Source organism: Anolis carolinensis, chromosome 3 (assembly GCF_035594765.1).
Source record: "Anolis carolinensis isolate JA03-04 chromosome 3, rAnoCar3.1.pri, whole genome shotgun sequence".
Lineage (NCBI taxonomy): Eukaryota > Metazoa > Chordata > Lepidosauria > Squamata > Dactyloidae > Anolis > Anolis carolinensis.
This window is the reverse complement of record NC_085843.1, coordinates 238,906,002-238,923,541: the sequence shown is the minus strand read 5'-3', so window position 1 is coordinate 238,923,541 and position 17,540 is coordinate 238,906,002. Positions and strand designations below refer to the sequence as shown.

General features: G+C 36.7%; 1 protein-coding gene and 1 long non-coding RNA gene across 6 annotated transcripts in view; one reads left to right on the top strand and one right to left on the bottom strand.

Annotated features, from left to right (window-relative positions):
* map3k13 (mitogen-activated protein kinase kinase kinase 13) overlaps nucleotides 1–17,540 on the bottom strand; it is a 53,999-nt gene that overhangs the window by 20,793 nt on the left and 15,666 nt on the right. For 2 of the 5 annotated variants that reach the window (XM_008106411.3, XM_062976466.1), the window contains exons 3-6: nucleotides 15,450–15,588; nucleotides 12,480–12,710; nucleotides 6,596–7,173; nucleotides 1,937–2,120 (exon numbers count right to left, since the gene is read on the bottom strand). In XM_008106411.3, the coding sequence (XP_008104618.1) occupies nucleotides 1,937–2,120; nucleotides 6,596–7,097 (686 nt within the window). In that variant the 5' untranslated portion in view covers nucleotides 7,098–7,173; nucleotides 12,480–12,710; nucleotides 15,450–15,588. The remainder of the gene's footprint in view (nucleotides 1–1,936; nucleotides 2,121–6,595; nucleotides 7,174–12,479; nucleotides 12,711–15,449; nucleotides 15,589–17,540) is intronic. The other 3 variants (XM_008106413.3, XM_008106412.3, XM_008106409.3) reach the window with 3 other exon arrangements.
* LOC134297815 (uncharacterized) lies at nucleotides 9,092–12,480 on the top strand. Its single transcript, XR_010004691.1, has 3 exons — nucleotides 9,092–9,212; nucleotides 10,997–11,124; nucleotides 12,291–12,480. It is a non-coding gene; the product is annotated as an uncharacterized LOC134297815 (long non-coding RNA).

Sequence of the window (17,540 nt, the reverse complement as noted above, 5' to 3'; positions counted from 1 at the left end):
CCCTTCCTGGTTGATTAAACAGGCCAAAGTGGGACAGGCCTCCTTGGAACAAGGCAAAGTTCCAAATTGCCTAATGGAGGCAGTCATGAGACCTATATTTTAAAAGCCATCCCTGAACCGCTCTATAATGGACAACTACCAACCAGTGTCCAACCTTCCCTTTTCTGAGAAAGGTTTTGGAATGTGTGGTGGCCTCCTAACTACAGGGATTTCTGGATGAAGTGGGTTATCTAGATCCATTTCAATCTGGTTTCAGGTCTGGCTATGGAACAGAGGCAGCTTTGGTCACCTTGGTGGATGACCTACACAGAGAGCTAGACGGGGGAGTATGTCCCTGTTGGTTCTCCTGGATCTCAGTGGTTTTCGATACCACTGTCTATAGTTCAAACCCCTGGCCATTGACCTGTAGGGTTCCTCAGGGTTCCATTTTGTCCCCCTCCGGAGAGGTCATTTGGAGTTTTGGAGTAGGATGCCACTTATATGCAGATGACACCCAACTCTACTACTTCTTTCCACTTAATGCCAAGGAAGCTGTCTTGACCCTAAACCAGTGTCTGTTATCAGTAATGGACTGGATGAGGACAAACAAACTGAAACTTAATCCAGACAAGACAGAGGTACTCCTAGTCATTCAGAAGGTAGATGAGGAAATAGGGGTCCAGCCTGTGCTGGAGGGGGTAACACTCCCCCTGAAGACACAGATTCGCAGTTTGGGGGTCCTCCTGGACTTGGCACTGGACCTGAAGTCCTGGTATCTGCAGTGGCCAGGATGGCCTTTGCACAATTAAAACTTGTGTGCCAACTGCGCCCATTCTTTGAGAAGCCAGATCTGACCATGGTGGTACATGCCTTAGTTAGGTGCTGTCTAGATTACTGTAATGCATTCTACATGGGGCTCCCTCTGAAGAGTGCTCTGAAACTTCAGCTGGTTCAAAGAGCTGCAGCCAGATTGCTAACTGGGGCTGGTTACAGGGAGTGGACAACTCCCCTGTTGCAGCAGCTCCACTGGCTGCCAGTCTATTTTAGGGCAAAATTCAAAGTGCTGGTTATGACCTTTAAAGCCCTGGGCGGTTCAGCTCCAGGTCATTTGGCTAACCGCATCCCCTTGTATGACCCTGCCAGGGCCCTGAGATCTTCAGGAGAGGCCCATCACTTGGTCCCAACCCCATCTCAAGCTTGGTTGGTGGGAACAAGAGAGCAAGCCTTCCTTCTCGGTGGCTGCCTCTCAATTCTGGAACTCCCTGCCCAGGGAAGCCAGAATGGCCCCCTCCCTGCTGTCCTTCCAGAGGCAGGCTAAACCCTTTTTATTCAAACAGGCTTCTAAATAAGGTTTTTAAGATCAATTCAGAGGCTGCTGTGGTGTTTGAATATGTTTCAATGGTTTTTAACAGGGACAGTTTTAATATTGTTTATATTTAATTCTGTTTTAATATTTGCATATTTGTATATTTTAAATTGTATGCTAATGTTTTTATAATAAGCTGCTTTGAGTCTCTTCCGGGAGAGATAAAGCAGAGTATAAATAATAAAATAATAATAATAACAACAACAGCAGCAGCAGCATAATAAAAGGGCTGACACGTTTAATCAACTCATTTTTTACCAAAAAAAATATGCTCCCCAATGAAGGTTCTCAAAAGTTCATACTGAATACATTCTTCTTTCTCCCATATAGAAAGTACATTGAACTTAAAATCTATATATTCTTAATATCACCTCCTTGCCATAACCTCCTATACAAAATAGAATATAAGAATAGTATTGTGCCATCAACAAGCATCGATAGATATTTACATTGTAGTCAGGATTTTCTGATAAGTTTTGAAGGCCAAAAGGAATTGTTATCATTTGAGCAGGACTTGAAGACTCACAAAGCTTTAAAGTCTGAATAGGAATAGTTATTCTAGAAAGAGTCGAGATACTCATTGTAACCTACTTGAATGCAATGATGTTTGGATGTTTCAGCTTTCTCAAATGCTTGATATCAGTTTCACTCTGTTCTCTCACTTTCTTGATGGCTACCTCCTCTGCTCGAAATTTTCCTAAGAACACAGCTCCTTGTGCTCCACTACCCAGCCACTGTAGCTCAGAAATCTCTTCGAAAGGAACTTCCCATGTATCTAATAATAAACATAATACATATAATTGGAAAAAGACAGGCTGTATTCCTGTAACTGTTGTTCTTTGAGTGGTCATCTATGAACTCACAAAAATGGGTTTTCTACACCTGCATAGTGCGCTGTTCGGAATCTTCTAAAGCTATTACGTAAGTTTTGGTCAGTAACCCAACCCACTACAGGTGTCATGTTGGTGCAATTTCCACCTAAACCCTCAGTTCCATTGATGCCATAGGAGCAGCATCCAAAGATCTAAGGAAGAGCAGGACAAGAGGTATGAAACCTGTCCTTCTGTCTTCTGTGACTTACACAAATAGGAGATTAGCAAGTTGCTAACCATATATGATGGTAATCGTCATGTTACAGATGAAGAAAACATAGGACTCTCAGATATTGTGTCAAAGAAGGAAAACAATACAGCTTTTTAAAAGGTGGCATAAGTTCTTGACCATGCATCTATTGTATAAAGAGAAATAAAGGTCAAAAGCCTGTGATCACACAGCTGCTCAATCCTCTAAGGCAGGGTCCTCAGGAAGGCACAGCCCTTAGCAAAATGGCCACAAACATGCAGGGTCATTCTTGGCCAAGTGAATGGTAGAAATCACCCACTTTGAGAAGCACTTCTTCGATAGCAGCAGTTCAAGCCTCTTGGAGAAGTAGCATACAAAAAATTTACAAAAATATTAATGGAGCCCCACTCTTCTTTCAACATAGCAGGTTTCTAACATCCAGGTAATGAAGTCCTTTTCAAGCCCATAGCCCAAGTATGCATAACAGCAGGCAATACAATGTCCTGGTTGGTGTGAAATGGTGATATCCCCTGAGATAAAAAAGAAATATCCAATCTTAGAATGACCTTCTCTCAATGGAAAGTGTCTGAGGTTATAGCAGCCCAAGCACAGTGCCGATAAGAATATGTCACCGAAACAAGGAGAAGCAGTAGGAAGAAGTGCAACTGGACAGTCAAAGGCATCACTTAAATTAGTTCCCAAGATCTTTTGCTGGAGGACTGAAGGTGGTATCTGCTGGATGTAAGGCCTTGCACGAAGATGTAGATGGGAACGGCTCAGTACGATACCATTGATATAATATCAGATGAAAAGATCTTCTGGGATCAGAAGGCCAGCTATAACAGGATCAGAACAACTGACAGATTTGAGATGGCAAACCAAAATAATATGCTGTATTGCACATTTTCTGCCTAAGTTCTAGTTTGTCACCTGTCACTCAGTTTAAATAAACCCCCTTCATCAAAAAGCAAATCCTCAATCTTGGATCTTGCTTCATTCCACAATCTCAATGATCTCAGCCACACATGTCTCTGTAAGGCAATAGCAGCTGCCAAGAGTCATCACCTTGGTTTGTAGAGCCCTTGCCAGTTGCTTGTCCTTTTCTGAAAGTTTTGTAGGAAGATGGGTCATTCTTTTCCAGAGGTGCTATTGCTAAACCAAAATACATGCCTCATAGTTAATAATTCTTAAACACAGAAACGATGTAGGATAGAACTTCTCAACAATTGTGTTGAACTTACTCCTTTTCTTATCAGAAGAAATCATGTGCTTCTTCTGTAATGAGGTTGAATGAGCTGCTTCTACAACAATGGAATTGTGTGGTGTAGAAACCAGTCCACACTAGATTCTGAAACTTGGTACAATCCAGAAATTTTCTTCAAAGTGGGTGTATCATGGATGGGATAGTTCATGATCTACAAGCAGTCTTGGCCAGGGAAGGAAGAAAGTGAATCAACACAGGTGTGGGTACTTTACCTTGAATCCAGTTATACACCAGGTCCATCAGTTCACACTTTTATTGCTTGACTTGTACATCTAATGCACGCACCACATGCAGAATTTGCTCTGAAAAGGAGCAAACATCATCTGCAGGAGACACAGACTCAGGCTTTTGCAAAACTCTTGGAAAGGAATAAATGGGAGCATATCCGAGGAGACAAAAAAGAGTCTGAATCCATATCATCAAACATGGAAGAGAGATTCAAGCAGGTAATGTGGTCTTTTTAATCTGAGAATGGGAACGAGGAAGTGCTGGTGGAGAGGTTTTTTTGAACTATGACCCTCATGTTGGGTCACAGTTTTTGGTTGATGAGAATGGGTAGCCAGTATGAGTAATTTCTGCAGTGCCTGATTGGCCAGAAACAGTACATTGAGTTTGCCAAGAATGAGAAGGAGACCTTTCTCTAGAAAGTACCAAAGGCATCAGGCATGAATGAAAGTCTGATTTCATCTGGCAACTGTGTTGGTAGTTGGTTAGAATATGACGATAAGGTAAGTCACAGTGCTGCTAAACCAGGTGAGAATCATGGGAAGAGATGGCACTCTTGTTAGGACACTCATAATAAACTTCAGAGGATGGAGAACACCAACAGCTATAGCTTACGTAATTGCTATAGAAGAATTCAAACAGTGCATTGTACAGATGCAAGTACTCCATTTGAGACCACAAAGAAGAAACATTAAGTATGCACCGACTGCAAACAGCTGCTTTTTGACAAGTGACAAAAGAAAAAGAAAAACATTCAGAACCTCTATATTCTGCTGCCCTGTTGAACATGACTGGTGCGCAAAAGCTTTACAACTAGAGAAAGTGTTTTTTTAAAAAAAAAGATAAAAAGACAAGAAGTACCTCCTTACATTTCTCTCACAAATATAAGAGAAGAATCACAAGATACCCCTCTCTCCTACAAAAGATGAGAACGTGAGATAGGACAACAAACATGATAACTCACCAGTCTAAGGGGATGATTTGGCGGTTTATACTGCCTGTTGGGTATGGTGAATTGAAGCCAGAAGTGTGAGAGAAATGTAAATGCTTAATTCTACTTTTAGAGTTTAGAAGTGGAGCTACGGGGTACATAAGTAATTATCAAATTAAAAATGGTAAACCACTTATGGAAAGCCCCATACACACTAATGACACTATATAAATAAATTAGAAGTAATAATCATAGTAGTAGTAATAACAGTATAGGTTGAGTATCCCTTATTATGAGGTCCAAATCTGAAATGCTCTAAAATCTATAACTCTCCAATATGAGTGGCTAAAATATACACCTTTGCTTTCTGATACTTAAATGTACACCAATTTTGTTTCCTGCACAGAATTATTAAAAATATAAAAACATAAAATGACCTTTAGATTATGTGTATAGGATGTATATAAATGAATTTTGATTTATACTCAGGTCCAGTCTCCAGAATGGCAAATATGCCAAAACTTTTTTTTTTTTTTTAAATCAAAATCCCAGTAATTTCAGAAAAAGAATACTCAACCTGCAGTAATACTCAGATAGGAGATATTCAACTTGTAGTAATACAGGGTGTTTGAAAAATAACTCCCTATTCACCATTTAATTTAAATGGTGAATAGGGAGTTCTTTTTCAAACACCCTGTATACAGGGTTGTTGTATGTTTTCCGGGCTATATGGCCATGTTCTAGAAGTATTCTCTCCTGACGTTTCGCCCACATCTATGGCAGGCATCCTCAGAGGTTTTGAGGTATGGAGAAACTAAGAAAGGAAGGTTTATATATATCTGTGGAAAGTCCAGGGTGAGAGAACTCTTTTCAGTTGGAGGCCAGTGTGAATGTTGTAGTTAATCACCTTAATTAGCATTGAATAACTTCATCTCCTGGCTTCTTCCTGCCTGGGGGCATCCTTTGTTCAGAGACGTTAGCTGCCCCTGGTTCCCATGTCTGGAACTCCTCTGTTTTCAGAGTGTTGCTTCTTATTTACTGTTCTGATTTTTGAGTTTTTTAAATACTGGTAGCCAGATTTTGTTCATTTTCATGGTTTCCTCCTTTCTGTTACAGTTATGACTATTTCAGGGCTCTTTTTCTTAGTCACTTGGGTCAGCTTCCTCTGAAAAATAGTCTCTGGAAATGTATGATGTATCCAATGTACAACAAAGCATGTACCAAGTTTACAGTATGTGGCCCGTATAGATAATTGGTTTCAGAACCAAGGCCACAGAACATCCAATTATTTTGATAAACAAACACTGAAAAATCACCAATTTAATATGTGAAGCTTAATTTTGCCTTTGGTGCACAGAGATGAAACCATAACATTTATCAAGGAGCTGAGAACAGTTGAAAAGCAATGTCAGCTCCATTTTAAAAAAGGATCTACTTTAAAAAAAAAACCTCAGTATTAATCTCTGCTGTACATGGTGCTTTCCCTATCAATCAATCGAACATGCCATTCTGGCTTGTTCCGTGTCTTGTACAATTACATACATATATTTCTTTTGCCATAACTACACTAAGAAGTTCAACTATTTGATTGTTGACCCCCAAATACTTGTTACGGTATATGCAAAATAAAACAAACTAACTAAAAAATGGTCCAACACCAAGATGTTGGTTTGTAATTCTGGAGGACAACAACTTCCCTCTACTACCAAGTCTTATCCCTGAAAAGAGTTTTAAAACAAAAAAGCATTATTGCATTTATTTGGTTTACCTTGTTGCTGTAGCTTGTAGTCAGTAGAGTAGGCTTTTCCTATAATATTCCAAACTGGCTTCAAACAGCCAAAGAGTCCCTCAAGAAATCCACCATTTCCACTGCCTGATCTGTTGAACTGGATTTTGATATCTTCTGTTCCACTGTTGGTCTCTCCAACTACATTGTCCTTGTTGCCCTGATGGACAGGAGTTTCCAGTTCATCTTGTTCCGTTAACTGGAGCACACTGTTTTCAAATTGGTCCCTTGAATCCTCACTCACACTGGTCAATACTGTTGTGACAACTGAGCTATTCATAGTCTCTGATGCACTGTTATGAAGTAAACCCTTGCCTTGTACATCCTCTATAATCTCAGGTGAAGGATGAAGAGCTGTGGGTTTATGTTCTCCATGCATCCCACTGAACTGTATGTCTTCACTGAGGGTCTTGGCGATAATGGTTGTAGAGGAAGACCAGGTCAGGGGCTCCTGAGAACTGGTCATTGTATTGTAGGTGTGCATGGAGCAAACAGGCACAGGTATTGCTTCAAGAAAACAAGATGTTTACTCCTAGTGTAGGAAGTAGTGGCCTGAATGCCTGAAGAAGTGGGGGGGGGGGGGAGGGCAGAATATGAGAAAGTTAGGCAATATTGATTGTGAATGCCTATTATTAACACAGAATTCATTTTAAAACTTTTATAATCTTAAACTCAAAATATTTAAATGATTCTAAATGTAAGTATTATTTTATAATGCACAATATACCACAGAATGAACCTAGTTTAAAATTATTTTCATTATTACTTTGCTGTCTTTTTATAGCATTTATATAAACAAACTATTTCAAGATGGCTGCTATGACAAAACATTTTGCTGGACAGCACTACTGGATAAACAGGACTGATCCTTTGTCATTTAAATGTAAATATTACTGGTAACTTTTAATTCACATACATAGGATTGCTGACATTAAAGAATATGACTGGTTGCCATTCCCACTTTAGATACATCTAACATAGAATACATTAATTTTTTAACTCAGGACAGATTAGAACTGGAAAAGATCTGACAACTATGTGTGAGGAAAAAATACCAGACTAGACAAAGCAAACTAGAAATTAACAATTAACAAAGCATTCCTCTGATTAGATTTTACTATATGTGTAACAAGAAAAACCAAAGATAATTATAACTTTTGCATGAATTTGAAAACTAGTTATGTGTACAGTAGCACAAGGACCTTGGATATGCCAGGGATACAAAAAAACAGGTAGTAGAGAAAAAATCAAAGCTAAGGACATGCCTGTATCACAACTGTCAAAACAGTTGAATTCTGCTCGAAATATATGAAAAATACCATCTCAAATTATTTCTCAGACAGATTTACACGGCCCAGGGAAATGGATACATCATTTTGTAAACACAAAGTATTATGTTTATGTATTTTGTCATGTATGTGTACGATATTTAGTACTGTTTCAATGTAAAGCATTTTCAGGCTCCACATCTTATGGCTCAAGAATTGCATAATCTAATATCACAGGAAATAAGGTTGCATAATGATGTGATGTGATAGTGAACACTGTTCTTAACAATTATGCTGAGAAATAAAATATATCTAGACTCATGCATTTTAAAATATACATGTGTGGGGCAAGTATTCTCCATCATCTTGTCACACATTTAACCTCTCACATCCAGTAGGAAGTTCACTTTATGTTTTCTTAATAATGTCATATCATAAATACAACCCAAAATCAAATTAGTAGTTGCAATATCACAGTAAACAAGCAAATCCACAAAAGGAGAATAGGAGATCCATTTTCTCCTGGTATTGTCACAGTAAGATGTAGATTTGTTGGGGTCCAAGTAAAACCAGACAACATACTTTAGCTGCCTCCCATTTATAAATACTGGATATTCAAAAACTATCTTGACGATTTCAATTTATATAGAATTCAAGTTGTAAAGATATTTTGGGCACCTTATACTAAGAATAATAGCACAAACAATGACAAAATTCTATTTGCATTTATTTTCACAGTAGAGTGAGGAATTAAGTGTCAAAAATTCAGCATGAATGATACCACTAGCATTCTGTTCAAGAATCCCAGAATGCATTTATTCTCTCTTGCACATTGGGAAGGGGGATAATCAGATCTCTACAACTACTGTAAACAATTGTTTCCCCACTAGCATGGTTACGTTACATTTTAACATATTAATGGTTAATAGATTAACTCATTAATGATAATTCGTTTAAATTCTAGGCTCATGATTATGCTAACAGTGTTAGTATTATATTTTAAGAGATTGAAAAGATGGACCTGTTGGTAAATAGGATTTATGTTAATGAGAGATTTGACTCGTTAATCATTATGCCTGCTCGCTAAATAGAATTGGAGAAAGAAATAAGTTAATTATTTGGTTCAACTGCTGACTCATGAATTGCTACTAAGACAAGCAGTGAGAGTATATGAGAGGCAGACAAGTGAACCAAACACTCTTACTGGGACAGACAACAGGACAAGACAAACAGAAAGAGAGAAAAAGAAAAATGAAAGAGGCTGAAATTTGGGCAGACAGTAAAGGCCAAAAAAAAAAAAGGAGCTTAATCATCAACAAGAAAAAATGGAGGTGAGAGGCCTACAAAAACTAAGAAGGGGTTTTGGAAAGGAGAAGAGATGGCACCATATAAGCTCTTGATCATTACATCATATTAATGTAAATCAATTTTCAGAATCAATGAAAAGAAAATGAATTTTGCAACCATGGTCCAAGTTTTGCCCACAACTATGTATTTTTATAGGCAAATGAAAAACATCTAATTAAGTGGCATACCTAGCCTGTTGTCCCCAGTGCCTCTCTTAATTTAGAAGTTTGTGCACCATGGGGATCAGGGCAGCATAGAAAAACTGACCCCAATTTTTTTAATACCAAGAAGAACACGTGATAGACTTGTTTGTGAGGCAGTAAATTACCCAAGTCATCACAGTTCAGGAATCTTGAACACAGGTTTTCCTGGTAATCTAACCACTATACTGAAATAACACTGTAAAATTTGCCACATGTGTATTTACAATAACTGAGAAACTATTTTTTGTGCTTTGATATACTGTCTTCACCAAGTATCAAGGTCTCTCACTAGTTTGGAGCTTTGAAATTAATTACTAATGTCCGTAGCTCAACTCAGAAGCATACTGACAACTACTACAATTCCTTTAAAACTAGAGTGTATCTATGATATTCCAAATATTTGTCTGCTATCTGCATTTTGTACTAGCTGAAAGTTCTATGTCATTTTCATGAGCAATCCCATGTAGTACTCTACATGGAAAAAAAACCAGCACATGAACTAAACTGCAACCACCATATCCCTATCCAAGAATGATTATAGCTAGAAGACCAAACAGTACCCTTCAGTGACCTTGAAACCCAGGAATACTCCCAATATATTTACCTTTTTTCTGGTAAGAGTGTCACTATGATATCATTGACTTTTTGAAGATAATGTCTTAGGTATTAAAATTAATTTGGTTTACTATATATTGAATAACAGAGGTAATGAGCAGGTTGGAAGGGGCAAATGGAATATTGAGAGTGGACAATGATTAGTAAAATGTCTGGAGGGATTTGAGTAAGGCTGGTGGAATAAAGACAGTTGGTTCCAGAGTTAAGATGGGAAAGGATAGCATGATGAAGTGTGGGGTGAATGAGTGAAGAAGGTCAGTCAAATGTAGGCATTATTAAGTGGGATTTAAGAGCCTTACTTTGCTAAGAGAAGGGTGTGAGTAAGGAGACAGGTTGCTTACCCACTTGGTGGACCTTATTTCACTTAGTGTCCATCCTGTTAGGGCTGAACTTTATTTCACTGGCCCTCATCCAATCTACTAGTACCTGAACAATTCCACTTGGCTGATAGCAAGGAGAAACAGAGCTAAGTGTTATCAGCATACTTTCAGCTATGGCTTTAATTAGAACAAAACCTTTAAATTTTTATCACTCTGTTTAGTTAATAAGATCACCAATGCAAGGATGTGTTTAGTAGAACCTGTTTTCTTTTTTAATAAATAAATAAATAAATGCTCCACGGTTGAATTAAGGTCTCTGTTTCATACTTATTGCATTTCAATCCCGTCTGATTCCACTGAGCACCACTATGCAATTTGTATGAGACAGCTTATGAAAAATCTTCATGTTACTATTTATGATTATGTAAGAAGAAGAATGTGAATTGGTGTTTCATTTTACTTATTTTTCTGAAGGCCTTTTCATACTAGCTTTTTAAATATCAGTCTATAGTCATAAGGTTGCCTAGAGCTAGGTCCAGACTAAGACTGTCATGCATTAGACAGAATTTTAATCATGGCTAATATGTCTTACTGACATTAATGAGACTAATAAAATGTCGTTCTATGTAGGCTTGAAGGTCAAAGCTAGAACCTTTATATAATTCCTCCCACAAAGTTGGAAAGTGATTTATCCAGTAGCAAGACTATGAGAAAAGGGGAAATCCTGGCCTCTGCAGAGCACAAGACAGAGAAGAAATGTAAGTCTCTCTATTAAAAATCTGTGAAGATTGATTAGTTGGCAATCTTAGCATTATGGAGGGAATGAACATACAAACTACAAAGCAAAAACTGATTGCACTATCTTTATTATAATTTAAGAAGTTAAATGCATATCCAAAATATCTGTCAAGCTATTACAATAAATACAGAAATATTCTTAAATTACAAAAAAAAATCTTATAATAAATATTTCACATGCACTTTCCACTACTCTGAAATGAGAGATATACGAAGACAGGAAGTAGAAAGAATGAAAAGTAAAGGGAAAGACAGATTTCAATGGGGTAAATATCTCACTAGATAATAAAGATAGGCTGTGTTTTTCCAAACACTGCAATCAAAATCCAGTTTTATACTCTTACCTTTGATTCTATAGAATGTAAAAATACAGCCATTGAAATATTTCCAGTTTCAGTAATAATTACAGAAAATTGCTACACAATAACTTGGCAGAGATTGCTGATGAAGATTAACGCAAATTCTTACTTCTAAAGCAAAACTTGTAACTGCTGTCTCCAGTTATGTTATTTGTATTTGCTGTTAAATTCTAAAAGGAATAAGATATATAGCCCCCATTGATTTCAACAGCAAGTAGTAAATTCATACTCCGGGGGGGGGGGGGGGGGGGAGGGGGAATCACATATTGACCAGCAACAAATAGAAATAACTATCAATATTACTCGATATAAAGAACACAGCTTAATTACATATTTTTGAAGAAACAACATTGCTGTAAATATAGCTATGATTACTAATAGAAAGTGTCTGTTGCTGAACAATTAGTTAAAATCAGTTCATTCAAAGAAATAGAAACAGCTACTCAGCAATAAAAACATCGTAACATCTAAAATGATTCGTATTATTCCATCATCTGCTCAAACCATACTGACATACATATGTGAGATGTATTAACATGGCAGCAAAGCCACACCAGCAGACAAAAAGATTACATTTTCAGAAGGAGGTGGGGAGAAACCAAACACTGTATTCTGAAACATCGGATGTCATTATTTTCCTTAATATTCACAATCTTTGTCTTATCAGATAGCTACTGAAATTCATTCCCTCCTTTTGCAAAAAGATTCAAGGACTATGACACTACATACAGATATATAAATGAAACAAATCTATGTTTATTCCACAGACAAGTAAAGGGATGAACGGCTGCCAGACACAGAAATATTGTTGCCTTTAATATGGTGTCTTTCACCATTTTTTCTAGTCCACTCACACTCCATCCATCTGTTCCTTCAAAATAAATGGCAAGAAGGTAACACCAGTCATTCTGCAAACACAGCCCTTAAAGGAAGAAGACTTTTGCCAATATACTTACATTGATGGGTAATTTCTATCATTCTTCTCCATTTTTTTCATTACGAGATGGTTGGCGATGCATATATACATACACACATATACGGTGTAAAATACAGCAAGGAAATTCCACCCATATAATCCTGCAATCCTGCTGCAAAGGAGAACACTGAGGCTACTGACGTCACGGATTCATGAATGGATGTATACGGGGCTCTTTTAGGCTTCAGAACAGAGGCTGCTCTGGTGTATTCTGGGGGTGGGGGAAGAAGAGACAAGCGAGATAGCCAATCAGAAAACGGCACTTGCAGCTTGTCTTTCTTAAGAGAAATCTCATCACAGAAGGAGACGCCACCAATCAAATGCCTGCGACATGGTCTCAAAGGGTTATGATGCAGACCCTGCCAGCTGGGAGGGGTGTGGGGCAAGTGGGAAGATAATGAAAACAATGCTAAGGACGCACAGTGCCTATTTGAATGACATGTAGAAAAGAATCACTGCTGTCACACAGCAATGGAGACAAAAAAAAAGCTCTCTACTGTCATCAAATGCAATGAGTCTATAAAAAAAAACCTGGCTTCCTTCTATGTCAAGTACACACCGTCTCCTACAGGAAAATACACAGCGCCATATTTTTAAAAATCTAACATAACTCATTCATTTTCTAAATTTATGTATACAATTCATAATAATGCTAATGCTGGATACATGATTAAAAGTCAGAACCATTCACTAGAAAGGATAGGAATGATTAGTAAGATAGAAAACAGTAGGAAATTAAAAAATGGCATTCCATATGAATCAAAAAAGCAATAGCCCTGAGTCTGAAAGAAGTAAACAGAGCGACTTGGAGGCCTCTTATTCATTGAGTTGCCATAAATCATATGCAACATAATGACAGTTACAAAAACAAAATACTCACTTGCAAAGCTTCCTATAATTTATTAACACTCCTAAGAGTTGATCACTGTTTTAATTTCTCTACACTGTCAGCCCACGAGCCAGTTCAGGAGCTAAATGGGTAAGCAGTGGCGAAACCAGTTACTACCAGATCAACTCTATGCATCATATAACAACCATGGAGCTGATCTGGCTCCTCAATACATTACACGGGTGTCAAGACATGCTCCCAGTCTAGTATTATAAAAAAAAAAAAACTGCTGCATAATGCCAATTACATACTAGTAAGTATTACAGTATCACCACTTCTCACAATCACTATATCAACATGAAAAAGCCATATATTCCCAATGTTTTATTAGTGTAACCAACCACATGTGCCTTAGCCATCCCAAATCTAAGGCGGTCCCATGGCCACCTATCTATTTATCATCAACCCCTTTTGTGTGAGTTGGAATTTAGATCACAAGCAGCCTCAAGCCTTTCCTACCTTCAGACAGAACAAACTTCTCTACAGAAAATATAAATGCCTTGTAACACTACTTCTGTAAAGAAGGGAATACCTTAGCAAAAGTCATTATTTGTCTTTAAAGTACTTCACTTTAAACTACAATATATTAAATCAATTTAATATATTATATCAAATACATTTAAATTAAAACAAATTTTACATAGAAATAAAGAACAAACAACAAGATACTACATATGAAGAAAAGAGAGGAAAATTCTTCCCTGCCACTGGCAGACTATAAGATGCCATAGACTGCTATTCATTTATGGTTGGCAATGGCATCTCAGTCTGTATTCATAAGATTGAGAAGGTTATAAGACGAGATGTCATCAGCCTTAAGGAAACAAATTATGAAGGAGTTTCAAAATGTGACTTTTTCTTTACTACAACTCTTTGAAACTTCCATATGATATGACCAGAATTTGAGAGTCACAATCTATAAAAAAGGAACTTTAAAAACCTCTGTGTTAGCAGACAGTGAGGTTAGTTAGTAAAGAAGGAGTAACAATGGACTGGAAAACAATATCAATTCATGTTCCTTAGATAATCATCTGACTCTAGCAAAATGTAGAACACTGTACAGACTAGAGACTGGCATGAACCATTAATGAACAGGAGGATTATTGTGATAAGGAAAGTAAGTTACAATGGAAGACACGTTGTCCCTAACCCGATTTTCACATGTGTAAGTACTGATACCAACTGTCCAATATCAATGCTATAATATAATTCAAAATAATTGTTCTTGATATAAGATAAAGTGGTTGACATAGCAGAACAAGGTGCCTAGACTAATATTTTCCTATATTATTAAGGAATGATTTATTACACAGCAATAGCCTAAGAACTAGAAAGGGGGAGATGAAGAATAGGGATTTTAGTTTACCAATTAAAAAGAAGCTAAGCATAAAGTAGCTTTTGGGAGACAGAATGGACTGGAAAATTGTTCTGGTCCATAATTTAGTAGACACAGTTATTCTGAGAGTGGAGACCATAAAATAAAATATCTTTAAAAGTTTTCTAATTACAAGTCTACAGCAAATATAAGATACCTAAATAGCAAGATTAACAAGTAGAGAGAAAGATCATGTATTTGTCATGGCAAAGAATGCTTCCTTCATGTTTGTCCTAATATGCACAAGGTATGACTGGTGACATTATTTAAGTGGTTTCAGATAGGATTCTACAAATTCATTTGCCAAGTTGCTACTGGTAACCTCCAGCCTGATATAAAATGAGAGGCTAACCTCTGTCAAATCAGAGGACTCAAAAACATTTGTCAGCCCAATTCCTGATAAACAAAAAATCTAAGTTCAACATTGGAGCAGAGGGTACTTGACCAGGTGAATGAGAAGGAATTTAAAGCTAAGCAGTTAAATATTCAGTCAGTCAGTCAGTCAGTAGCCTTTATTTCGGTCAACAAACCATTGGCTAGGAGTTAAATATTTATAACCTCAAATATGAAAACAGGGGTCACTGGTCTTGGCAGAAGGGAATCATACTTTTCTAATGTATGCAATGAAGAGTAATTTCTGCATATTAAAATTATTTCCATTCTAAATCTAGTGTTCATTCTGATACCTGATCATTGTTCCAGGCAGAGCAGTATTCCATGTCCACTTGAGCACAGGCTTGCTCTTCAAATTCGATAAACTAAACTGACACTCAGTGCAGGTTCAAAAGTGCAAGACTAAGACATTCTAACACTGGGTTCCTCTATCTGTGAAAAACAGCCAAAGATGGGGTTTGATTATTTTTTTAAAAAATAAATAAAGCCCAGAGAACATTTCCTTATCACATATTTAATTATAATTGGTGAGATATAATTTCATCTCATCGTCATTGCACTTCTTTTTGAATTTCATGTCACTCATTTAGTAAACTCTAAAACATTTTTAGAAAGCAATAAAATAAATATTAAGGAAAAATCTTAGTAATTCCTATCATAATTACATTTTTTCTATTGACATTATTTCAGAAGTATTAAAATAGTTCTAGAAAGAAAGAAAGAAAGAAAGAAAGAAAGAATAAAAAGATACAAAATGAAACAAGAACTTCCTTTTTCATAATTCTACATATAAACTAGGTGGACAAACTGTGCCAGTAATCTTTACATTCTGTAAATGAAAAACAGTATCCATCATTCTATAAATCTCTTCTCCTGTTGATAACTGTTGTTCTCTTTTCTGTTATCTTATCCCATTCAACCACATGCTATTCATTCTGTAATCAGTTACTGAATAATTTAGGAATATAGATTATTGCAGTACTCAGTAGAACTATACAGTAACTTTTAAATCGGTTTGTTCAGATTTCAAAGATCTTAGGACGACTATATTAGGGGGTGGGGATGGTTAAATTATGTTCCATATTTTCTTGACTCAAACACAAATGACCTCCTATATATACAATTGAAAATGAATCAGTTCAGTAAATAATATATCTGGCAAATTAGTATACTGTTTAAATTCACAGTAATATCAAACACCATCAAATGGATTGTCCCATATACATTGAAATGCAGTCGGCGTTAAATTCACAGTAATAACAAGCAGCCTCAAATGGATTGTCCAATATACATTGAAGTGCAATCGGCGTTGTATATTCTAATGCCGAGAAGAGTAAGTTCGCCACGACCGGTTTCGGCCCTGCATCAGGCCTTCCTCTGGTGGTCTGAAAATAGTTACGTACACTAACATAAGTAACAAAATATATCCATAAATATATCCATACTCGCAATTAGAACCTAACACACAGCAGAGTATCCCGTGAGTATATACTGTTTTAGAAATATACAATTTGTTTAAAAACAAATTTTTGGATGTTTGTAACTCTTTAATGCTTATGGCCACTCCTTGTTCCTTTGACCTAGATTCCACTGTAAAAAACAGGTATCTCTAAGGAGAACAAGTGTTAAATTTGGAACTATGTAAGTATATTGTAATGTTGTTTATAGTTATTATTCAATGGATAGATAGTTACTTATATTTTGTGTATGTAACTATTGGTGTCTTTGATATACATTTCATAATGTAAATGACATGTATCTCTAAAGAGAACAAGTGTTAAGTTTGGAACCATGTTAGTATTAGGCAATGGATGATGTTTTATGGATATATTTTGTTACTTATGTTAGTGTACGTAACTATTTTCAGACCACCAGAGGAAGGCCTGATGCAGGGCCGAAACCGGTCGTGGCGAACTTACTCTTCTCGGCATTAGAATATACAACGCCGATTGCACTTCAATGTATATTGGACAATCCATTTGAGGCTGCTTGTTATTACTGTGAATTTAACGCCGACTGCATTTCAATGTATATGGGACAATCCATTTGATGGTGTTTGATATTACTGTGAATTTAAACAGTATACTAATTTGCCAGATATATTATTTACTGAACTGATTCATTTTCAATTGTATATATAGGAGGTCATTTGTGTTTGAGTTGACTCAGGAACCCATTTAGAGTGTCCATATTTTCTTGAACCATATCCAACGCGTTTCTTTGATATTTCTGTGTGGGGTTTTTTTTTTGTTTATTTGTTTGTGTTTGCAAAAGAAAAAGATATGCAAGCAATTTGTCTTTAAGTGACCACATTTCCAAAAGAGGATATTTTTCTTATATATATTGGATAATTTATATGAGGTAAGATACCACTGATATACAGG